The sequence below is a fragment of the Oryzias latipes genome, chromosome 15 (assembly GCF_002234675.1).
Source record: "Oryzias latipes chromosome 15, ASM223467v1".
In the NCBI taxonomy this organism is placed as follows: Eukaryota; Metazoa; Chordata; class Actinopteri; order Beloniformes; family Adrianichthyidae; genus Oryzias; species Oryzias latipes.
In genome coordinates, this window is record NC_019873.2 from 21,022,616 (window position 1) to 21,048,989 (window position 26,374).

The 26,374-nt window shown below is 38.2% G+C and overlaps 1 protein-coding gene across 1 annotated transcript in view; it reads left to right on the forward strand.

Moving 5' to 3' along the window:
- The window catches only part of lrmda (leucine rich melanocyte differentiation associated), a 238,599-nt gene extending 213,517 nt beyond the window's left edge, over positions 1 to 25,082 (forward strand). The window contains exon 7 of the mRNA XM_011484417.3: positions 22,538 to 25,082. Within this exon, the coding sequence (XP_011482719.1) occupies positions 22,538 to 22,617 (80 nt within the window). The 3' untranslated portion in view covers positions 22,618 to 25,082. The remainder of the gene's footprint in view (positions 1 to 22,537) is intronic.
- Positions 25,083 to 26,374: the final 1,292 nt, after the last annotated feature.

Here is a 26,374-nt window from a genome sequence, read left to right on the forward strand (position 1 = left end):
TTTTCATTTAAATAAGATTTTGGAAGAGAATTTATTTGTACAAAATAGATATTTTTTTAACAAATGGGCCTTTATGAATGTATTAGGAAGAAGGTATATTTTCTGTAAAGAAAAAATATATACCTTGACGACACAACAGGGATCCAAACCTGCACAATATATCATGCACATACATAACAGGATTATTTTATGTAATCACATAAAATGTATTTGAAGCCCCTATGCTAATTGCAAACATATTTCCTCAACACTGAGCCTTTTTAGAATATTCTATAATCTTTTCTTCTAATTCCCTTGATTTTGGCAGTTGTCTAGATCAGATGGCCAGATTTGGTGAGGTGAAAACATGCGAGGGCCGACCAGTCAGACTGCACTCTTTGAACCCTATATATCAACATTGAATGCTAGTGAACTATTTAGTGGGATACTTTTCAAAGTTTCCAATAGAACAAAAAGAAATGTAAATACATTTTTAAATGTATTTACATTTTTATGTAAATACATTTATTATAATTGTGGCAGAAAAAGCAGAAAGTTGCAGACGTTTTTTCTAAAAGATGTAATAAAACTTAAGTTACATACAAACTGTATGTTTGTTGTGGTTTCAAGACGTGTAACAAGGACGACTCATTGTACGCTGAGGCGCTGTCCCGTCCCTTTAAGCCAACGCATCATGGGAGATGTAGTGTTAAAACTGCCAGAAAACGGCAGAAAGACTTGCGTCTCTGAGCTTCATGGTTTTGTTCACTTGTTCCACGGTCTGATACCGGATTCTGTGGAAAGCTACACCGCTAAAGACGAGCTTTAGCTGGTATTTTTGTTGGAACTGAGTGAGTTATGAGCTAAATTGGAACAAGGAAGTGAATACTTTAAACACTTCTGATTGGTCAGACTGATGACATGTGATTAAGCCTTCAAGAAGCTGCAGGACTTTTCAGATAACAGTTATAGCTGCAGCTAAATCGCGTTACCGTCATTTTTATAAAAATGTCTTTAATAGAATCAAATAAACACAAAGAAAAAAGTATTTCATGATCTTTCATATTCCTAACTACTCAGTGTTTTATCAGGACCTGTTTGGATGAACAAAGAGCTGATTTCCTGGAGATGGGAAATGTTTTTAGATCAATTAATGAGGGCAATTTTCCACGGCACACTTGACCATCTCCTACGGCACACTAGTGTGCCGCGGCGCACTGGTTGAAAAACACTGGCTTATAGCATAGTTTAGCCAATCACAATCAAGAAATCATAGATGCCGTTTTTAGAAAGTGCTGGGGTGTGCATTTTATTGATTTCACGACAAGAGCCTGGGGGATGGTAGAAGACTGAACATGGGCGGGACTTTGGAGGCTGCTTTTAAGGTTTACCCCCAAAAAAAGGTGTTTTTTTTCCGTTCATTCCATTAAACTATGTGTCCGGGGGCTATAATTGTGCTCTGTGTTTTTACTTTAGCTTTATTCTATTTAAATGATGTATGTCAAAATTGTGTTTGTTCCCAAGATTCATGTGCAAACCTACTGCAAAGCTTAAAGCTAAGTCAAGTTTTATTTGGTTTATTTTAAACGTCACATTCTTGTCTGGAATATGTGTCACTAACATTAACACTAACAGTACCAAAGTCGGTCTTTGGTACTGTGTCACACCATTTTTTTTAATAAAATGGAGTAAAAAAAAAAAGCAAACTGCGTCACATTCTTTTGGTATTTTTTTATTAAAAAAACTGCTTCACACTGTTTTTGGTCAAAAACAGGCATGAACATCTAAAAACAGACATTAGTCTAAAGCAGGGGTCACCAACCTTTTTGAGACCGAGGGCTATTTCATGGGCAGTAAGTGGTATGAAGGGCGCCACTAAAAACCTCCTACCCCCCCCCCCCCCCCCCCAAAAAAAAAAAAAAAAAAAGAAAAGACAAAAAAAACCCCACAATTTGAGGACTTCCTTTTGTGTGCCCTATTTTTATTTGCTCATTTTACACAAAAATATGCATGAATTTTCTAGACTCATATTACAGGGGGGTCAAAGTCAGTTGCAGAAGGGGCCTAAATCCAAAACACACTTTAAGTTGCAGCCAAACAAGATAAATATTTATCGAACACACTAAAGCTAAACTTTTAAACCTTTAAAACTTTAACTTAATTTTAACTTTTTAAACATAAATGTGAATAAAAACAGACAGGAATATCAATCCAGAATAATAAATATATTCTGTCAAATGATGCGAATATGAACAAACAAAGCCAGGAAATATTAATAATTAGAAATAATAAATCAAATTATTCCATTTTCTTTGCTCTTTTGTCATTTTCTTAGAGCTCAACTCCTGACATCATTTTTAGCAATAAGTTCATTTCTGCTTGGTGTGTGATCTGTGAGAGTCTCTGGTCTTGTGTGTGTCTTTGGTCCTGTCTGTGTCTCTGGTCCTGTGTGTGTGTCTTTGGTCCTGTGTGTGCCTTTGTGAAACGTATCAGAGGGATATGATTATTTAAAAACCTGTTATTGTGAAAATCATGTTTAGGTCTCATAAAACATTAAAAACTAAATCACAGAGCTCATCACTGGGATTACTCCAAAAATATTTGGCATTTTTCTAATTTTGTGCAACACCAACAGTAAAAATCCTCCAAAATCCTCAATACTTTTATAAACAAATGATCTATAGTTTATTTATGGTCTGAAAAAGTGCAGCTTTTTTCCAGCCTGCATTACCTGCTGTCTTTATTTATAACTAACTATCACCAACTAAACAACCGTAAAAATAAATGTATATGGAAAATACAGACAAGTATTGAAAATGTCCGCAATAATTAGTAAAGAATGACATTATTAAAATGAGCTGAGTCATTTAAGCCACCCGATGATCCAGGTGTTGCGCAATGGTCTCCATGCGACGTTTCACCTCGCAACCTGCGCCCACTACCCCTCTCCTCCTCACACACGCGCGCCTTTTTCTCATAGGCGGGAACGCCGATTCGCAAGTTTCAGGTCGTTCCATACTCTGCCATATATTTCATGATAGCAGAAGTAAAGTGCATCAATTACTAATAGCAAGCACTGAATCACCACCCCTACTATCCAGGCCGGTACTGTTGCGCTCAAGTCTTGATTCACTATCCTCTTACTTAGAAGCAGCTCCACTTGACATGTCTGAATCTGCTACCCATGCCTCATGTAAAGCACAACCCCGGTTTGTCGAAAACGACACTCACATAAGTTAGCGGAAAATCATATCTGTCTGTTTATTTTGAACACCCCCACTGCCAGCCAAACAGCATTAACCTCACTTCTGCTCACAGCTCCCTCACTTATGGTGAGCGATTTAACACATCAAGATTCCCCACTTCCCATGAGTCTTAGAAGCTGAAGGCGCGGCTAACCCCCAGATCGCCACAATATATTGATTTGCTATATGAGCAGTGCCATTTTTGGAGCATTCCCGTTAAATTATATATACCCTTCCAATCATTTTTTACATTCTCGCTTTAACTGGGACAGTGATCTTTGTGTCTGTTGTGGAAATGATCTAGAAACTGTGGAACATCTTTTCTTTGAATGTTTGCATGTAAAGAAGTCTTGGTCTTATTTTCATAATTGGCTTAAATCCAAAAATATCATCATTAACCCTTTAAATTGGAATACAATTAAAATTTGATTACAATTAATTGACATAAATCTGGACTTTCCGATTAATGTACTGATTGTAATTTCAAAGCATTTTATTCATACTTGTAAATTCTTAAAGGTGAAACCTCACATTATTGGATTACTCAACCTAATCTCTAAATATTTACATTACATGAATCATAAGAACGCCCAGACATTGTGTAATTAATTTGATCTATTTAAACTTTTGTAATAGACCCTTACTTTATTATTTTTTAAGTCATATTTGTTTTCATTTTTGTTTTTTTTGTCTACCTTTATCTCAGAATTGATATTGTTGTCATTGATAGACATGCCGTGGTTGTTTGTTGAAAATTTACTTCAATTAAAAAAAAAAAACATTTTTTTTTTGGATGCATCCCTGCGGGCGCCACAAGGGGTGCTCGCGGGCGCCAGTGCGCCCGCGGGCACAGGGTTGGTGACCCCTGGTCTAAAGGCATGATAATAAATAAAGTCCATTAAACATATTTAGCTATATAATTTACCTTTGTTTTATAAAATTGAAATGAAATGGTAGTTAACCTTTTCTTCTATTTTGAATCACTTGTATCTAATATAGATCTTGAATAAATTAAAACTTTAAAATAATATGCTGTTAAACTGGAGAAATTAAAGAGACATTCATTTTATTTTATTCAAAATTCCAGAAAGTAACTGATAACACATCAGTAGGAATCTGTCCTTCCAGTCATTTTTTAAAATTTTTTCTGTTAAAAAACATTTCCAAAAATCAAATTTCTCCTTGATTTTGTATTATTATTATTTTTTATGTGGAAAGATAATCTTTAAAACTGCTTTGAGCAAATCAAGGACATCAGTAAGGTGATGTGCACTTGATAATATTTGGCTTCATTAATTCCCATGCCCTGAGATGACATTCCACCCCTATTAGGTTGAAAATCTCATCCCCTTCTTATCTATACCTCAGCTGTGGCTCAACCAAGCAGCCAAGCAGATAATACGCTCTGAGCTCTGAAACATGTACCATTATAATTAGCTTTGTCAGGTGCTAGCCCTTACAACCCTCATGCAGATAATATGATAATATGTCTTCATAACCGGCTGACCTTACATGCTCAATATTTCTCCCCTTATGAAGATTACATGTCAATAAAGTAATTGAGTCTTGGGGTGTGTGGCAAGTGAAGATTTAGGTTATTGGACTTTTCGGAGCAGTGATGTACGAGCGTTATTATTCTACCTGTCAGGGGATGTGCGCGGGCTGAGGACGGTCCGAGAGTGTCAAAGGGAAAGGAGAGGAGAAATGAAGAGAGAGGAGTGGCAGTGAATCCAAAAAAAAAAAAAGAGTGAAAGGAAGATATGAGGAAAGAGGAAGGACAAGAGCAGACTCTAAAGAAAGACACAGAGAAGGGAAACTGAGGGTGGCGGAGGATAGAGAGGTATGGAAGTGGTCAAAAGAGGAGGCGAGATCATTTCCCTCTGGAGGAATGGATCCACACTTAATCATCTTTTCATACCTTCATCTCTCTGTCCTCCCGGTTAATCTCTGCATATAAACAGGGGGTTTTTCACATTAATTAAAAGGCATAGAGTTACAGTAAAGCCATCCATCTGAAAGGAGCACAGGGAAGCCAGAGAAATTCCCCAGAACACAAACCCATCAGCCTCTTACAGTTGCATCTGATTGGCTGCCATTGCTCCATCATTTCAAGGTCTAGCAGCAAATCATGTTAAGCTTCATTTGACATCATTTCAGCAGTACTTGATGATTTGCATGATCTTTTGTTATGGTTGCAGCGGTTACACATCCAAACAAAAATATGTTGTGCTGTGTTTGAATTGAATACGACTCACACGGCAATTTCACATTCTCTGACTTTTGTTCAAATCTGTTTTCATAAACCTGACGCTCTGGCTGCGTTTGGGAGGAGTTTCTGTCCAAAGTTTTCAGACTCATGAGTACATGGAAGCATTTACTCTTTATCTGTACAAAGGCGTTGGTAAACACGTCGCCATGTCTGGCTTCATGATGTCATTCAGAGGCTCTCCCAGTACGGTGAGCTTCAGCATTTACTGTAGGAGCTGCATCTAAATGATGACCTCTTTCAGCAGTACCTCCGTCTCTCTCTGACCCAGTTGGACAAATTGCTGTCCCACAATAGTCAGAGGAAGAAAAAAAAAAGTACCCTTTTTTTGCTGTTTTGATGACTATAAGATCAATATAAAGTTCAGAAGGAGAACAATTAGATTCTCCTCCATGTTTGTTTTGAACTCCACCTGCTGACCACATCATGAGCTGAGTCCCTGATTGGTTGATGCAGTATTTCTTCTTTTTCAAAGTTCAAATATTTTAATTCTTGATGCGCCACAATGCCCTAATAGCACCGCAATGCCCAAAACACATTACACGTTACTTGACTTAACATTGAAATTGGACGCCCCGACATGCAAAATGTGTTTGGTGCAAACGCAGCTTAAGGCCTAAAGCTTCATCTGGCATCATTTGTATTTTATGTCACTTCAAGAGTAGTTAATGCATCTCATATAGCAAAAGTTATTTGAAAATAGAGTTATTAGAAAACAGTTATTAGAAAAATGACTTCACAATTATTTTCTATGCATTCATTAGAATTATGTTTATGCTCTTTAGATGTAATTTAGAATAGTTTTTGTTGTTATATTCTGCGCTGTCCTTACACCACCTTTCATTGTATACCGGTACTTTTCAAAAGTTTAGGTTGGCTATCACCATCAGGTAGACAGCAATTTCATTAGTTACAATTATTTTTAAATGTTTTTTTTTTACTTTTCTCCTCTTAAAACAATACTTAGTGCCTCATACTACACAATATATCCTACGCCATATTTATCAGGTCTTCTTTTCTGCGCCAAGAATTTATAGACAATCTGGCAAATATGTATTTTGTTACTAGGCACCAAATGATTGAAATGTCTTCCACTCTCATTACGCTCTATTACTACTGTTCCAGGATTCAGGAAAGTTGTTTTGGTTCATCTTCATCTTTAATTTTGTAAGTAAAATAATGTCTACGTAAATAAAGAATAAATAGACATTTTACTGGAGGTCAGAATATTTTCTAAAGCCAAGTAAAATTTACAATGTAAGATGTAATAAAGAAAATCCTTTCAAGCAAATTATTTATTTCTTTAGGGTAAGTAGAAAACATAGTATTTGTATGTTAAACATAGTATTTGTATGTTTTCTTATCTACTTTCTAATAGTAGGACTGGATGTGTCAGGTCATAATTGAGTTTTTATATAAAACATATAAAACAAACATCTTACTTCATCCTATGTAATGAGATTTGCTTTTTCACTTTTTTCTTTTTGCAACATTTAGTGACAAATTGTGCTAAATGCCACGTGTCAAGGTACCATTTTTCCCATCATCATTTGACTGTCAGTGCTATAGACAGAGGAAATGGGATGTGAAAATGAGCATGGTCGATTTTCCTCCAACAATGGTGGTTACGCACATTTTCAGCTGTGAAAGAGACAGAAACAGGACAGACAAAGGCATGAGTGAGGAGCATGTTAAAGGATATTTTACCATGTCCCTTTAGATTTGGCCTGGAGATTGATATCTTCCAGTCAGATGAAGCCCTGATGTGAGTGATCCAACCACTCTATCATTGTGACATGCTGTTCCCAACTAATGCTTATCCGTGTTGATAGGCACACCCTATGCTACAAGGGCCTCGGCTAACATGCGCACCTTCCTTTGCCCCTGTGTCTCTGTGCCTCCCTGTTCTTTTATTTCTATTGCCCTTCTCAATTGTTTTCTGTCACCATGTCATGTCCAATCATTGTTTGGCTGGCCAGGCACTCAGTCGGGCAGGCGGAGAGCAGGAGCCCCAGGTAGAGAACTGCCTAACAGGCGTCAGGATGGGCGCTGAAATGACTGTAATAATGGGCTCTCAGTGTGGGCTTGACTGGCCAGTCAGTTAGCAGGACCAAAATGGAAAGAAATAAGCGTTTGAAGTCTGAAGGGCACAGGAAGTGTGAAACCCAACCCGTGGCACACTGGTGTGGCATGTGCAGGCAGCCGGGTTCGGCAGGTGAAAACCTAGGATTAGTATTGATATGCGTCCCACTGGAAGTTGACAGGCTGTTTGTGTAAGAGGGTGTCTGGTAGCAGCCGTGCAGTAATTGATGTCTCCATCAAAAGAAAGCTGGAGGACTAAAGGAGTGCAGCGAAAGGGAAAAGCTTTATGATGAGCCTTTGTACGTGTTACTTAAGGACAATACTGAACGATTCAACTGAATTATCAATGCACCTTTGTATCCATGTGTAAAAACTCCAGTAGGGAGAGTTCACCGGCTATCTGGGATTTGACGGAAATTGCAACTGACAAGCAGCGAGATGCCATTCTCTCCACCGGTGCATGAAGTCCATCCCTGTCTGTGTACTTGAGTTTAGTTAACATGACACTTAGCGACTGACATTACTTTAAAGCTAGCAAAACACTGTCATTGTCATGTCATTTATCTTTTGCTAGCCAATTTTCAATGTGCTCCCTGTTGCTCAGTGAACGCTTGACTAAACACCAGTCAGAGTTCCAATGTCCTCTAAGTGTTTGTCAACTTCTCAAGACATTTTCAAGGGAAGGTACCTGATAAGGCTGCAGCTGTCCTTTCTGCAATGGCTAGCTGCTTTGCTCCCAATAGTTTTTGTGTTTGTAATTGACCTGATAATGGGGTTCATTATGAAGTCTCTTTCATGCCGTTTTGCCTGATAATTATTATTTAATGTGTTCAGATGGAAAGCATCATTAATTCATTGGTTTCTCCAATGTCAAAGAGATGAACAGTGAAGTTATAACTCTCTAGTGATTAATAGTAGCCTATGCTCTTTTGTTATTGAATCCTGTCCCAGTGATTAAACCTTCATTGAGTGACTCACCAGTCGCTGTTATTAACGGTGCCATTAACGAACACAGTAAAACCTCTAATTGCAATTTTCACTTTTTCTTTCTATTTTGGTCAGAGGTTTGAACCACTTATCTGTGGTTTTCTTTTAATTAGAAATCCTGCGGGTAATGAAGAACACAATCGATCAGTGTCAGAGTGTGTGGTGTGCATGGGTGGTGATTTGTGATCTACATGTTGACAGAGAAAATGAGCACTTATGATTACTTGCGTCATTAGTGGCTTCACGTGCCCTCAAGGATAAATGAAATCTAGCAGTAAATAATCAGCTTGTCACGATTGTGCTTGAAGGATTTTGTTGTTTTTTTTCTCCCCACATCCAAGGTAAGTTTTGACTAGATGTTAGTGGATGCCTTTAGAACAAATGCTTTAAAAATCCCCCACCCCCAAAAAAACCCATCATCTCCTTATCTTGAGGCTCCAGAGCCTCTGTTACCACTACTTTCCTAAGGCTGTGTGAAATAAATGTCACTGAAATTAATTTCACTTTTTTCCCCCCATCAGCTCCTACAATGGTAATCTTGCACAGTTAAAGTGCATGCGCCTCAAAACTCAATTCCCTTCATGAGTTTAAAGTGGAATGAGTGATAACCAGCGGGCATGTGTTTGGTTGTAACTGTAATGCATGCATCAAAAGATAATGTTAGTGTTTGATTATGGTTGTTGAGCATGTTTACACTCCTTTTTCATATTTAAAGCTGAGCTGGTCTGTGAATTGGATGTCTTTTTAATGACACTTTTAGCAGTTTTAGGTTCATTTTGTCAGTTAATCACACCCTTGCCTTTATCTGCAAGAATGCCCCCTTCCAAGCACGTGAAAACAGAAAGAATTTGTTATTGTTGCTCTCCAAGGAGAATCATTTGACAAAACTCGCTGCTTGATATTGATCGGGGCTGGTTGAGCCACAATCCAGCATTTCTCTTCTGACAGCCTATCAACCTGTAGTAATAGCAAATCCTTCAACTCTCCATCACCCAAACACAATCTCCCTATTTTTATTCTTCAGTGATCCTCTTGTGTTTTTTTTATTAGTCACCTCATATACCCAGGTTCTAAACACCTTACAGTCGCACGCTCTCACTTAAACTCAGAAATTGTTATAATTTACCGGTACCTAAAAAGAGTTACAAACAAGAGCTACTTTAATGTAAGTGTGTGTAGCTGTATCTAAATGTTCTACATCAATTAAAATTCAGCATATAGGCCTACCGTAGCTTTTGCACAATTACATAAGGGTTAATGGTAGACGAAGTGTGCATTATCAGAAATGAACGCACGCCGTGGAAGCCTGAACCATCCGACGCGAATATGGTATCGGATAAATTTCAATATTTTCTAAGAAATTGTACTGAGTGCTTTATTTTATTTTATTGTTTTTTAGGAACTCGATCAAAACAACAGGTTTTTATTCATTCTTGACAGGCTGGAGTACTACTTGCGCCATATAATCCCCTTCTTCTTGTCTCTCCATCCCTCCTTCCTTTCCTCCCCCCTCTCTGCCCTCTCCCCAGTCTTTGTCTTGGTGAAAAATGGGATGCTTCTGCCCGATAGCTCGTGTAAATGTGGAGAGTATAAATGGCTAATGAATTACAGATGAACATTGACGCAAATTAATCTTCCTGATGTCTCAGGGTTATATGGCAGCTATTTAAAAGTTTAATCAATACGCCAAAGTTGAGAACATGCAGGCACTGCAGTTGTTTGGCCGCAGTAAACCGACAAGAGGGGAGCAGAAAATGCATAAACCCTGGGGCATGCATCATTATGACAGGTATTTATGTTTAATGGACTAAATATATTTTACTGGTGAAGGTCAAATGTCACCCTAAATTCTTTTTAAGTTGCAAACGGCGCATATGTTTGAGACCCAAGAGAGACGATTGACACCCCAGTGGTGAAAACACAACTAATGGACGAGGCAGCCTATGGGAACAGATTGAGTGAAGAATAATTCAGTTACAGTTTGTCACATAACACGTTTATGGTTTTCTTGAGAAAGTCACATCATATAAAAGATAATGAGATGAACCCCATATTGATGGTGACGTTATTGTCTCCTCCCATCTTGTCACTTTAATTTCTCACTATAGATTTCTGTTCATCTTCTTGATCTTATTTAAGGCCCTTTTTTACTAATGTGTGAATTTGGGGTGAGTACGATAACCATAAAAACTGACATTTTATGTTGAACTTTAGCCAAAAGAACAAACATGTTGATACTTTTTTGAAAGTTACTGAACCGGGCAACAAGAGTTGACACCTAAAGAACCACTAACTTTCAAGAAGGATAATTTTATACATACAGTATATATTACATTTATACTTTTATGTTAAAATGTTTTTTTTGGATGACTAAACTACTTTCTAGCAGGAATAAAGCTGTGTGGAGGACCTAAATACCAGATGTGGTAAATTTTGAAAAATGTAAGTAACCCTTTAACACTGAAGATGTCACTTGGGACACCTAAATACTCCACGCTCTTTGATTATAAAGTAACTATTTGACCATTTTCGACTCAGGAATAGGCAACTCCAGGCCTCAAGGGCCGGTGTGTCTGAATAATTTCCAGACATCCAAGCCCTACTCATGACTGATTACCTGGTTAAGGTGTTTCCAGCCAATTAGAACATGCTAGACCTTTGGAAAACATGCAGGAAGTGTGAATCAGCTGATTCTGACGCTATAAAGCTGCTTTTTGCTGTTATACAACACATATTAACATAAAATGTTGCAAAACAGCGCAAAACAGCTTTTTCCAACAACAGAGTAAGCTAATTAAGGTTAATTGCATAGATGTAAATCAGTGCAAGGCTACTGTTCTCCACTTTAGAATCCACTGGAGCTAAAACTCTGGTGTAAAAGGTTAATAAACCTTTTTATTTTACCTTTATTGAACCAGAGGGGGTCCCATTGAGGTTAAAAATCTCTTTTTCAAGGGAGCTCTGGACAAGAATCAACAAAGATAAACAAAGAACATTAAAACTTAAACTTAAAACTTGAAAAGTTTTTGCTTTTAATTATGAGATGCATTTGTTAATAAAAACTCATGTGGCAATTGGGCTAAAAGGGGGTTATGACAGGAAGAGCTAAGATCAACCAATGACTGAAATACACTCAAGACTAATTAACAGAAACACGGGATGCAGAAAGTTGAACCATCAAACACGATCTGAACCCAACATGGCGTAAACTAAAAAGCAAAAATAACTTTAAGGGTATTTTCACAAATGTTTTTCAGTTTTCGCTTTATTGTGATTTGCATATCTGGATTAATTCATTCATAAATGAATGAATTAATTAATTGATATTCATCATTGATTGATTCATCTTCGAAACCCATTTTGTCTCTTTTGGGGTCCCTGGGCTGCCAGAGCCTATATCCCAGCCACTCGTGGGCAAAAGCAGGGGACATCCGGGTGTTAGGGGGGTGTTAGTTGCCGCTGCGGTGGGGGTCTTGGTGTGGGGATGGCTGGGCACTCTCTCTCCTTCTTTTTTTATTCCATCATCCATTTTAGAAGAACTTAAACAATCACTTGAGCATAGGTGTTAGCTCACCTTTGCACAAATAATGATTGAATGAAATGTTTCACACTAGTTGATTTGAATGCATAGGTATGCGTGTGTGAACATTATTTGTATTGTGTACATGTTGACATGTGAACATTTGTGGAGCCAACAGGTATGTTTAATGATTATAACCATCCAGCAACTTGCTTTATGGTTTTACCCCCCCCCCCTCTATAATCACCCTCCTATACCCCCTCTCGATTACAAAAGGGGTTTATTCAGACATACCTCTGGTTTGTCTGAAGATTCATAACCCCTGTTGTTAAAGTAAAATATGTCCAACACAAGGGGCCTTCAGCTCTCATCTGATTTCCCAGCTGTTGGACAGGACAAGTTAAAAAAAAAAATTAGGGGACACCCTGGACAGGTCGCCAACCGCAGGGCCACAAATCACACACCCCATCACACTAACATTTATACCTATGGACAATTTAGGGTGTGTGTTAAACACATATATTAACAGTTTCCTTGTTGTTTTCTGTTCCCATTCCGGTGCCTAAAACTAGTCATTTCTGACCCCTGTCATCAACAAAGCATGTTATTCCCAGGAATCCAAGTGTCTACACAATCAAACATACTTTGTATGTTAAAACAAACCAAAGCTAACATTTAGAGATCAATACTGTCAGGACGGCTGTCAGTTGGTGCATGCACGATACAATCCGATCCCATAAACTTTTAAATAACCCCTCGATCAGAGGAGGTGTGCAGAGATCCGTGCATTTTTATGCTCCTAATATTTGGCTGCAAATGTCCCTCATCTGACATTTATTTTTCTTAGTTTCTTCACCTCAAAGCAGGTGTTAAGTTTCAGTGGAGAAAAAGAAAGTTGTATCACTTGTACAGCACAATCAATGAGACACATGTCCAGGTTATTTTTAAAGTAATAAATCAAGCTTTCCTTGCTTTTGATTGTTTTTTTTTAAACCTAACTTTAATTATAAAACATAAAAGCACTCTATTTTCACTGCCAAATAACTCACATGATGACAGAAAATCAAAACCAAAAGTTGGGTTGATCTGCTGGCAAGAACAAAAACTTTCTATACAACAGCACGAAAAACCCACTGAAGATAAATACATGTGTGATTTGAAGTAGTCTGTGATATTTTATTTTGTAATTAACTTTAGGTTTCAGCATTTTTAAACTTACTTCTAATGCTGATGGTACTTTTATTAAAATCTAAGATGTTTTCCACCAAGAGCTATTATTTCACTGATATAAAAATAAAATAAATGAGAATTTTGAACATTTGTAAGCAAGACATCAAGCAAAAACTGAATATTTTCATGTATTTAAGGATTCCTATAATTATAATCAGAAAATAATTCGAAAAAAACAAAAAAAGAAGTAAATCATGTGACTCTGATGGAAAATCTTGTGGGCCAATAATTGTAATGTAGTTACTCCCTAACCCTTAAAATACAATAAGAAGACATAAACAAAACATTCAAGTAAAAAGCACTAATCTCTAATTAGTTAATTAATTTTGGGCGGCCGTGGTGCAGCGGTAGGGCAGTCAACCCATGATCGTAAGTTTGCAGGTTCAATTCCCGCCTTGCATGCCCATGAGTCGATGTGCCCTTGGGCAAGACACTGAACCCCAGGTTGCCTCTGGTGGGAGGTTGGTGCCAGTGTTTGGCAGCGGAGCCGCCACCAGTGTGTGAATCTGTGTGACGGTAAAGCACTTTGGGCCTTGTAGGTAGAAAAGGGCTATATAAGTATACGCCATTTTAATTAAGAAATAACTCTCATTATTAGTTAATACTTTTAATATATATGTGTGTATGTGAGTGTAATGTGATTAATGTAAAAAAAAAAAATTCAACAAAATATTTTTAAAGTTTTTTAAAGGTGACTTGTTGAAATAATGAAATAACTTTGTCTTGCACTAACCTATGAGAAAAAAGACAACTCAGTTCTTTTGTTTTTTCTTGACGGCATGCTTTGCTCCAATTCTCATGTTAAAGTTCACACCAAGTTTTGTAGTGTCATTCTAAAATTCCCAGTACCTCACCATAACAGCAAATAACTTGTTTGATTTGACTGTTAGGTTTACTGTTTGTGTACAGTATGTTTTTAAGGGGAAAAAAACTGTGAAACTCAAAGAGGGGAATTTAAAAGAAGAGGTAGACAATTGTAGTCAGTGGGAAAACGTACTTAATCAAAGTCTGAAAATGATTAAAATAAAATGAAGGAAAATGAGATGAAGCTAAAAAAAGAAGTGAATAAAGGTAAAGAACATCAGACCAAAAATCCTGGACCACAGATAATGAATTTATACCAAGAACAGATAACCTTGATGCAGCTACATCCGTTGAATATGTCTTTCTTTGACATATTGATGACCCTTGAAATAAGTCAAGCTGGATTTAAGCAGCGAACAATCATTAAATCTACTCCATCAGCTTTCCTCTCTGATTCCCCCTAAACCTTTTTCTTCTAAGTGTGCACTGGTTTAATGCTGGGTTTTGAAGCATGCCGTGATTTCATGCAATTTAGAAAACACGCTAGTGTTGTGTTCTCAGTGGCTGAGATAAAAGGAAAAAAAAATTCAAAAAACACAGTAGTCACATCATCAAAGTGGAGTGCATGAAAGATAAAGTCTTAGAGGTAGAATTTTTATTTCATTTTGGAGAAAAAGAATTAATATGAAAACAGTCAAACAACTTCTATAAAAAAAAAGAGAAAAATGTAGCAGAGTTTGAAAACACATATATGTAGAAGAAAGAGAATAAACCTGAAGGGTGGAAAATTCAGTGCACTTGTCTTTTTTGGACCAGATTCCCACTTTACTTTTAACAAAGATGACCTTTGCATTGTACAATAACCCACAACAGTACACCAAGCAGCATCCAGGTACACCTCAGGGTCTTCTACGCTAGAAGACAACTATATCAAAAAAGTATGAGTACAAACCTAGAGAAAAAGACAGACTTTGAAACAAAGCAAGAGTTAGTTCTAGGAAGGAGAAACCCTTTTGGCCCTCCAGCTGCTAAAGCGCTGCCTCAGATCAAACTGTAGGAAATTTTTACCCTTTAACACCGGAGATGTTGACGTTACTCTTCGACCGCTTATGTCACATGTGTCAAACTAGACCCGAATCAGATTATGCTGACTCAGGGGTTTTCGGCAGATTGACGTTGTCTGTGTGAGCACTTCACTGCTGCAAAGTGGCACGTATTGGTGCTTGGTTGCTTTTCTTCGCTTTAGAATCCACTGGAATTACGATAAGTGCATAGACAGTTAAAGAGTTATGGTAAAGAATGTCAACACTAGAGCCAAAGCTCTAATATTAAAGGCTTAACTTAGTCGATCATCAAACTGACCAAGAATGTCTGTGAAGACCAAGTGTGGCTTTTCTGTTTGAGAAACGTTTGTCAGATGTGCTCATGTGATCTATTGGTTTCTGTACGTCTACTTTTATACCACTTTTTTTTAGCTCCATGATTGTCACCACATGTCATTTATAGGTCAGATATATCCTGAATGGGCAAGTTTTGCTTCATTGTTTTGGTTCAAATGGGAGTCAAAAGTTATTCCTCTCTTTTAATTAGTATTTGTTGTGTTTTTCATGACACTAAGTGCATTTGCCTGATATTAAAAAAGGGGAATTGTAACTATCTTTCCCTTTGTTATTTTTTTTATCTTCATCACTCCATTAACTCATTGTCAGACAGTTGCAGAACTTTCCTAAAGATTCCAGCATCAGTGTTGAGGGATGAGCACCAAGGGCAACGTTGCTGCTCGTTTTCCAACAAACTTAACTCTTCTGAAAAACTAGAAACTCCTGATCTATATAAGGAGCAGTGGGAAGAGTGCGGATATTTTGAAAACATGGAGGAATGCTGGCTCTGGGATTTCTCATTCCTGGTTTTAGACTAAGCCCTTTTTTACCCAAAGCAAGCTTGGAATTGAACTCCTCCCATTATAATCACCTGCATCATCTGTTATGAATAGATTAATACTACCAATAGTGTCTTTGGGTTCATTGACATCATCAAGAAAATGTCCCCTTGTGAGAAAAAAACATGAAAACTTAAAAATTAAAAGTAAAAAAGAAAACTGTTAATCCTGATTTAATTTAGGTGGAAAAAAGCAAACTGTGTCAGTGTTCACTTTTAACAAAATTCCAACAGGAAGCTTGCCCCTGTACCCTCCTTTCTTTTCTATTTCATGTAACCCTAATTCTTTCTTTGCTAAAGATAACTCAAATGGAAGGAGTAACATTAGACTTTGCAGATACCTGTCACTTTCAGGTCAGGTAGCAGAACTATAAAGGCCAGTTCATGCTGTCTGCATATGCCCACAAGGGTAAGACTGACCTTAATATTGTAATCTTCCCTATGAAGTATGGAAGGGGTAGTGTACACTCTAAAATAGATGATCGTTTGTTCTGATGAACTGTGGTAAAGATACCAGGAGAATTCTGTCAAATTTGTGTTTTGATTGGTTCCAAATAACATAGTCATTTAAAATTAAGGATGTAACAATTTCTATTCCAGATCGATCCGTCTGAGGCAAGCTATTAATCAAATTGACTTTTTCTTTTACACAATCATTTGAAAAATGAAATAAATTGATTATAATTGATATTGGAAAATGTCATTTGGATTGAGGCATGGTAGGTTTATCTTATTAAAATGTAAAAACAACAAAGTGCCATCACAGAAAACGTATCAGAAGCTACAAATTATGCTATGATTCAATGTATTAAAAGTCAAACCTGGATAACTGTGGCTCAAGAACACAAGGGTTTACAACACTGTAGAACTCTGACTCCAATGCAATAACCCTCTAGTGTTTTGTTGCTAACATTTGGGCAATTTCCTTTTTAGGTAGAAGTCTTAATCTTAAGTCTATCATTGTCGCTATACACCCCCACAGTTTCCTGTTGCTTTGGCCTTTTGCAGTGCTCATTTCTCTTTTAAGTCTTTCAACATATACTTTCCAGAAATGGATAATTAAGAATGAAAACAACATTTTTATAATGAAGGGATCTAACCTGGGGAGTAAACACCTCTGAGCTGCTAAAAAAGGCCCAGCAGAGACTGCACTTCCTAAGGGTGCTCAGGAAGAACAACATCTCCCAGAGACTGCTGGTGTCCTTTTATCGATGCTCTATTGAGAGCATCCTCACGTACTGTGTCTGTGTGTGGTTCAGCAGATGCACAGTGGCTCAGAGGAAAGCTCTTCAGAGGGTCATTAACACGGCACAGAAGATCACTGGCTGCCCTCTCCCCCCTCTGGAAGAACTCCACAACTCGCGCTGCCTCAAAAAAGCCCAGGACATTCTTAAGGACATTTCACACCCTGGACACTCCCTCTTTGAACTGTTGCCATCAGGGAGAAGGTTCAGGTCAATCAAAACAAGGACTGACAGATTCAAGGAAAGTTTTTATCCCGTAGCAATAACTACATTAAACGCTGTAAAGAACAAGCCATAAATGGAAACATGACAGAATGTTCACGCGTGTGTGGGTTATGTCTGCTGTATTTTATATTGTTTTTATACTATTTATTGTGATTTTATTTTTTTTACTATTTTTACTATTTGACTATTTTTGCACCTTAATCTCGTTGTACAATGTTGCAATGACAATAAAGACTATCTATCTATATCCTCTTTGTGTTTTATACAACTAGTCACATGATGCCCATTAAGCTCTTGCAGAGAGGACGCCTGCTTTGGGTAATCAGCTCTAAGAACATGACTTGTGATGATGAATCGACACTCAAAGTATCCCCAGGACAAGGATACCGAGAACCAACTGTAGTCTTTTAATAAAGACAAAGAATTAGGCTCTACCTCTTAGGGAACAAGGGTTTAGGACACATGCACTACATCGGCTTAAGTATTCTTCCACCAGGGACTGATGGAAACGTTAGCCTTCTCGTCACCTAGTTAATTCATCATTTCAGTGAAACTTCCCACTGGTTTTATTGTATGCCTTTGTGTCTGGGGGTTGTGTGTTTGCTGGAAGTGTAAGTTCTGAGTCTAGTGCAGTCGTCTGTGAGTTGGGATACCCAGAAGATATGGCGGAAATTAGAAAGAACGCCACAGGTATGAGAGTCTACCCACATGCTGTTGTTTGAGATAATTTTGCTTTTTTGGTTCTCTCCTTCCACCAGTTATCGCATCACTCTCCTGGTTTCTCCTCTAATGAGAGCAAGCCCTCGCTGTGAAGAGAATTCCGTGAATAGAGGTGGTTTGTTTATGAACTTAAAACACTGCTTAATATGCTTAAAGAAGGACTTTCACGTTTGTATACTTTGTACCTCTGGGGAACCGGACTGATTCTTAGTCCTCATGTTTTCTTTTTTTTTTTTGTCTTTGCAATTTCATACGTGTGCAGTATAATATAGGGGTATAACGATTAATAATCAATGAATCCATTTACAGTACATTCCTTCAATCCAACCAGATCGACCTATACTATTATAAAATTGTTTCAAAATGAAATAAATTTATTATAATAGATACTGGAAAATACCATTTAGGTTGGGGCATGGTAGGTTTATATTATTATAACGTCAAACGACCAAGTACGTCGCAGCGGACAACAGACATATGATGGCGGCAAAAAATGATCGACCATCATTACACTCCAATCCGTGGAAACTGAAACTTTAACGATTCATTTTGACGATAGTCAGTTTATATCATAATTTGTGGTTGATGATCCAATTCATAGTTGAACGATCCGATTCGCTCTGATTCACTGACCTAAGATCGATTCAGGACATCTTTAGCCAAAACACTTCAACCCTTATGACTCATAAATAAATACCTGGTTACTGAACCAAGCAAATGAAGTTTTCCAAATTCCTTGTATTTCTTGCAAGTTAATCAAGTGTAAATTAAACGTGTACAAACAAACACACAAACAGCAATTAATGGTAAATCCATTCACATTTTAGTTTCATAAAGTTTAGTCCACTGTTGTTTTTCCACGTAAACGGAACATTATTGGAACATTATACCAAACCGTCATTGAAAAATTCAAAGTTGAATTTCGGCTAAAGATGTCTTAGATTGATTTTTCGGTTAGTGAATCGTATCATTCAAAATAAACCAACATCATCTACATCAACCAAAAATTATGATATGTATCAAATCAGTGTTTAAATGAATCGTTACACCCCTAGTATATTAACACCATTGGAGAGCTACAGGTCTCGTGTTTTATGGAAGTTTCTTCTTGGTTCTGTAACATCACCTAATGTAGTCCTTCCAATCCTTTATGGTCCCTACAGGCTAGTGACAAGCTCAGCAGAGTGTGAAGGCTTCCGGCTTTTTTAGCTTTAGTCCCTTCATCTGTGAAGGTTATCTATTAAAGGCTTTGGTTGCAACCTACAAACATTCCCCCGCTAGGTAATGTCTTATAGGAGCCCTGCTTCTGGTCTGAGCGGGTAATCTCTTTAAGGGCCTGACTTCTGGAGGGAGTTAGTTTCTTGCTGGGTGTGCTGTGAATATGTGAAAGATCCCAGCAACCGTGCGATCAGAGCACTGTGAGATTTTTTTGAGTCCTGTGGTGTCAAGTCCAACTGTGGCACCTATATCCCAAGGCAAATCGCGGCAGCTGGAATTCATCCCTTCCACTCCCAACCTCCTCGTTGTCAGAGCGGCACTCACACACTCTCATGTATCTACCAGGGGAGCAGGCAGGCATGGAGCTGGTCCTGGATTTTATCTGAGGTGACAGCTTCTCACACGCTTGTGTTTGGATCACCTCAAGTAGCTGTGCTATGAGGGGAAATGAGCACTGCTGCACTACAAAGTCCAGATTTAGATTGACTGAGCTTGTCCTCGGGCCTGTGGACTTCTGCTTCTGCCATACTACTCCTCCGCCTGACAGAACACCCACCACTGCTGCAAGGAACTGGTGTGTGCGTGTCGCTTTATATGCATATCTGTGCACTCCATGCAAGCACATATATGTGTGCGTGAGACATTGTAGAGCCTACTTTAAAGAGTCAGACAGAACGGGGAAAGAGAGCGGCGTGTCAGGTTTGGTTAGAATTGAGGGTGGCATCAGAATATGCTTGGCACTAATATGGCACCAGTATCTCTGTCCCCGTCTCTCCCTTCTGTCACTTAGTTGCCATTCTCTTCCTGCTCTTGACAATGTCTCTTTGGAATATGTGATTGGACGATTGGAGCACCCCTCATCCTACGGCGCCGCCGCCTCCCTCATCTGTCTTTCCTTTCCCTCCTCCTGTAACGTACTTGATGTCTATTTAGAAAAACTGCTGAAAGCTGTATCTGTTCTGCTGTCAGAGGATCATTGACAGCACTAATGCCACTTGTCCTTGCCTCATTTGGCAAGAGGTGACACATAGGTGCAGCCAGCCACATTCATCAAGTGGCGATGCAAGGGGCTGTGACATCAGCATCAGAGCAAACGACCTGCACAATTCTGGGCAGCCCTCTTCTTAGACAGCGCCATCTCTTATTACACCAAGAACGTCCTTAATGTCTTTATCTCATCGCATGTTCGTTTGGTGTGTGATTTATTATATTTTTATTTTTGTCTGTTTATCATATTAAACTGTATATTTTGTATTGATGTAATGAAATAAAAGAAAATTGGATTAAATTTGTAATGCAATCCAGTTTTTCCATGATTCTTTAATGAATTATGTCATGAGGCAATAATGCTTAATATCCTCAGAGCTGTTACGTAAGGGTTAATGACGAATATGTTACGTGATGGACGTAACATATAGTCCGCGTCGCGCAGCACCACCGCTGCAGTCAAGATTAGGTGATATATATATGCTGATCGTCCCGATGGGTTGAATAAAGCATCAATTCAGAGGGAAAGTTAATCGCTTACCGCTTGTTTTTGCCCAGATGATGAAGCAAAAGGTTGTTTTACAGAAGCCGGCGCAGTGATACAAATCATTTAAGCTAGCCGACCGGAACTTCTTTTTTCACCGTGCGGTTATCAGGTTTTAACGCATACCCAGCAGCCAATCAGAATCGAGTATTCAACCGGACCATGGTATAACCCCAAATAAAATATGTTACGTTAATAAATTTTGCTCTCATCACTTTAACCATCAGATATCAATTCCATCGTGGAACAGACCAGTTTGAGAAGTGGAAAGAAAAACTCTTAGCTCTTTGTATCACAAAACAGACTATAGCTTTCTGGATAACAGGAGTCAAAAAAGTTTGGGATTTGTTGTCCAAAAAAATAAAAGTTGCCCAAATCATAGCAACCTTTTAAATATATTGTTTTATATTAGAGTTGTTAACATGTTCTTGTGGAGTTTTTTCATGATGAAGATTGTACATAAAGAACATTTAGCCTAAAATTGCATCAAATCCTTGTGAATCATTACCAGATGAAATAATGTTGTTGGATAAAGCTTGTAGGTGTGACAAAGAGGCTAATACAGCGAGCCACCAGCTCCCTGCTCTGCTCCATTCTGATAAATCCACCTATAGATGACTAGATCCATGTGGATCTTTTTTTTTCTCTTCTTGGCATTTGGCCCAAAACTGTTCGGCTGCATTGCTCCGATATTGCTTGCTATTTCTGTTGCATCTGTAACGTTAGGTTGGGGTTGTGAGGGGCTTTAAAAAGGGTGTGTAAACAGATGGATGTTGGGAAGCAGAGGCGGGCTTACTCCACACAAACTGTCCCATCCACTCAGAGGAGAATTTCTAATTAACTACTGCTGCTCTGTAGAAATTATGTCCTGGAAAACAACACAGGTTTTTCAATATATAAAAACTGCATAATCATGATTAAAAGACCACTAGGCAAACGTTTACAATAGATCAAAAGATAATTAGAGTGGGTCTTTAAACAATTAAATCTTATTTATCTTGTAAATTGCCATCCGAAAGCCAATTTTGTTTGAAATATTAAGTCTTTTGATTTATTGAGTTTACAGAACTAGCAATTTTGACGGAACTTTCATTGCTAAAAGGAAAAAAAAATAACAAACAGACCAAATACTTGTTTTAAAAAACTTCTAATTAAAGAAAAATCAATTTGATGAACTGATATTTCTGTTAATCGTGAAGAACAATTTCATACTAACCCCTTGATGCCTCTGTTTATTTCCAGCTATGAAAGCAAAATAAAATCACTCATGTTTTTGCTTTTAAGTAGATGTGAAATTAAGGTCATTTTGCAGCTGATGTGATTTGATGCATATTTGCATCAATAGACATCAAGAGCTAAATTAATCTACATGTTTAAGAAAACATAGGTTTTTACAAAAATAATTTTTTTTAAGATTTCATCAAATTTACTAACAACCTTTTACATAAACAGATAGAAAATGTGGTTAAATGAAGTTCTTTCTATTTAACACAGGTTTATATGAGCACGGCACAAACCTTAAAAGTTGTCCTGATCTTTATTTTTTAGGTGTGTTTGCCAAGTGCCGCTACATCTACTATGGGAAGCACTCAGAGGGCAACAGATTCATCCGAAATGACCAGCTTTGACGGACATCCTGAGGGGCTTAAACGATGATGGATGATCATGGAAGAACCCACGGATGCACTGCTTCTATTTATTGTAACCACAAATGAGTTGTAAACTTCCTGCTAGGGAAATGATTTCACTGCCGTCAGTAGAAGAATGGCATTGGTATGTATTACAATGTTCAAGCCTTGGTTCTACAGCGCCCTGTGCTGAGCTGAGTGGGGCTCCCCGCTTGCCACTCACAGTCAGAGATGACACTCCCACTGACATGATTGCCTCTAAGCATCAGCCGCCACACGACCGCAGACACACAACTCACACAACAAGCAAGGACAGTGTCTCCCTCCTGTCTCTCATTGTCTCCCAGTCAGTCAGCGACAAACAGACCCAGCCAATTGCTTCCTTTTCTTTGACAGCCATGATGGATCACTTGTCCACTACCACCTCTAATCAAGGGTGAAAGGGGTGGTGGTCACACACCTGGGCCCTGACATGGACTCATCTACTTTATTCACCCTTTTCCTTCCTTCTCTTCCACACACACACACACACACACACATTTAAGTGCTGATTAAAAGCTGATGTTTAACCCCTTCATGCCATAGGTTGCTAATCCGCAGCGAACCATTAAAGTCAGGACTCCATTTCACCTTAAATGAAAAAAAAAAAAACATTAACAATTTTTTTATACAACTGGATAAGACAGCAATACTCAGAAAAAAGGATTCATTGATTTGTTTTTTTTTAATAAATGTTAGCTTTCCATTAGGTAGTTCTCTTAACTACTAATGTATTGAACAACATACTTGTGGACAATTGTGGTTGAACCTGAACTGCTTGTTGAACTCCCACTTTTATCAAATTCTTTGGCTAAGAATGTTATGGTTCTTAGGTCCAAAAGCACGAATAACCTGTTGTTCTTGAAAACTCTTTATAATTGTCAGCTCATTTTCATTTTTATATCAAAAGTCACTTTGGGCACAATAAAGAAAAAAACAAATTTGAACTTCTTTAGTTTATCTACTACTTAATTAAAATAAAACTGAATGGTGTAATTCAATGGTTAAAATTCCGTAAAAGGATGATTATATTTAATATTACTTATGACAAGGATAAACCTGTATGAAATTGAAAGGAATGACGTTTAAATGTTCCCTTCTCACTTGCAAAGTCTTATTTTTTTATGAATTATGGCTGTAGATTGTGCATTTCATAATGTGTTTGGAAAACTGTAACTACTGTGTCTGGATTGTAACTTTTAGCAGAACAACTTTCTCTAGTGTCACGTATGTATATGTACCACAACAGTCTTGTTCAACTGTTGCACACAGACAAAACAAAAATGTAGCAAAAAAGCAAAAACATTCTATAACCAGCATTAGTTTAGGCTAGCGCATATCCAGATGTGCTTTCCAGGGACAGTGATAATAAATCAGTTTTGCTGGGACTCTTATTTTTCAGAGGTTTAGGAGAAAAGTTTGCAGAAAAAAAAATTCTCACTGCAAAACTGAGGGGGTTAGGAGTTCATTCAGTGGGATAACAATCAATGATGAACCTCAAATACCAAAACTACCTCAATTAGCTCATCTATTTAGCTCTGTCTCCTAAAATTCCTTTAAATACAATAATTAAAAACTCCTTAAGACCCATTCCTAAGAAAATTGTGTTTTAACATGTTTTGGTGAAATTGTAAGCCTAAAATAGCCTTTCTGTGTATTTCTTTAATTAAATCATTGTTCATCAGGAGCAGACGAAAGAATGTAGTTGGAAAAAGCTTGTAGCTGTGATGGCGTTGCCACAAGCTCCCCTCCCCGCTCCATTTCCATGCATTCTCTGGTAAACAAATAGATCCACGTCTTTATTTTCCTTATGAGGAGTTGTAAGTTAGGGGGAGAGCGTGTAAACAGATGGATGATGGGAAGTGGGGGTCAGGCTTACTTCCGCCCACCACTCAGTGGTGAATTTCTAACGAACTACTGTCAATCTGCAGAAACTATGTCCTAGAAAACAACACTTTTTTTTTTTTATTTGGGCTAAAAAACGGCTTCATTATATTTTAAAAAAACCACAGGGAAGGTTTTGAAAATAGCTTCAAAGATGATTGGAGTGAACAAACAAGAGAAGTTTGTCCGTCCAAAGATATCCTGAAAAAGCTAAATGAAGTGAAATGGTAAAAAGTAATTGAGTTACCCTTTTCAAAACACCCATATGGACATATTACTCATCTTGTTTTGCCTTTCACGCTTTGTAATGAAAGTTTAAAATCACAGCCTCTCAAATTGTTTCTCATTACCTGCTGGCACAAAAAAATGTATTTTGATTTATCATCATCGCAATTTTAAATTGTATTTTTTTCTTTCTATTAGAAACTATTATGATTTCCAAGGCAACCCTCCAGTTTATGAATTTACAAGAGCAAATGATGTTTAACAGCTGATCTGAGGTAAAATTGCATTTGCTGGATGTGATTAAAGGCTTGAACTAACAGGTGTCTTTGTCAGTTTGATAATGAGCTTATTGAGCGGCTTCTTCAGCACTTTGCTTTATTGCCTAATGATGAAATGTCCGTCACGTTGATATATTTTTTTTCCCCATAAAGCCCATGGAGATAATCAACATTTATCATCCCTGTGTTACTCATTATTACAACTGCCAGTGTGGTTAACAACTACATTTTACAGATGATGAAGACTCAGACGATTAGAAGATGGAAATAAGAGGTATGTCTTTGAGGCTGGAAAGAAAATGTTTCAGTGCCCCACGTCACTCATCCACATGGCACATAAAGGTCAGAGATAGCCTGATGCCATGTTTGTTCACTTTGTGTCTGTCTATTTCTTATTTTTATTACCTTAAACATTTGTTCTAGTTGGCAAGCTTCTGTGTATTTGTGTGTGAGGTGGAGTCATCACTTGCATACACACATTTACACTTCTCACAGCCTCCTACAGGACTGTATGACCATATTCCCGATGACATACCGCTCAGGAGCCTGGTCACTAGTGCTGGCGTTTCAAAATGACAAGGTTTATTTGTCTGTGTTTTGATATGCTCAGAGGAATCTGGAGCTGACAGGCAGAGGAGGCAGGAAGAGAGAAGCCACAACAAGTTCCCCCCCGCACGACACAAAATGTCATCCTTCCCCTGGCTGCGGCGCGCGCCCAGCCATCCTGCTGAAAAGAGCAGACATTTAAAACTTTGTGACATGTGTCACAGGCACTGCCATTGAGCCAGTGCCACTGACGGAGCTGGAATTGACAGGCGCCGAGCAACCGGAGCTGGCTGGGGGACACACCCGAGTTTGGTGTGTGTCACTTCCCATCCTCGTCAGGGATGCATCCTGAGCTGCCACACCAACACAGACTGCATTATGTGCTGGGTGGTGAGTGCCAGAGTGGGTTGGCATATGCTCCAAATGCATCATTGTGCATGGGAGGAGATTAATGGGACACTCAGTCTCTCCAAGGACAACAGATTAATTAACGGATGAGCCAGATTTCTACCTGTAGGTGATGCCCTTCTTGACCCTCAGTTCTGCCGCTGCTGCCGCTTCTTGGGAGCTTCCTGGATGAATAAATGGCACGCCACTTCATCACAGCGGATCAGTGACATTCTACTGCAGCCTGCAGGCATCACTATTAGCCACAGAATGAGTGTGTGCAGATGTGTTTGCGTGTTTGCAGTCAGATGGTTCAGCACTGAACCATAATGTTGTCCGTCTGTGCTTATACGAGTCTCTGCTCAGAGTCTATGTTTCTGATAACCAGTGATTTAAAT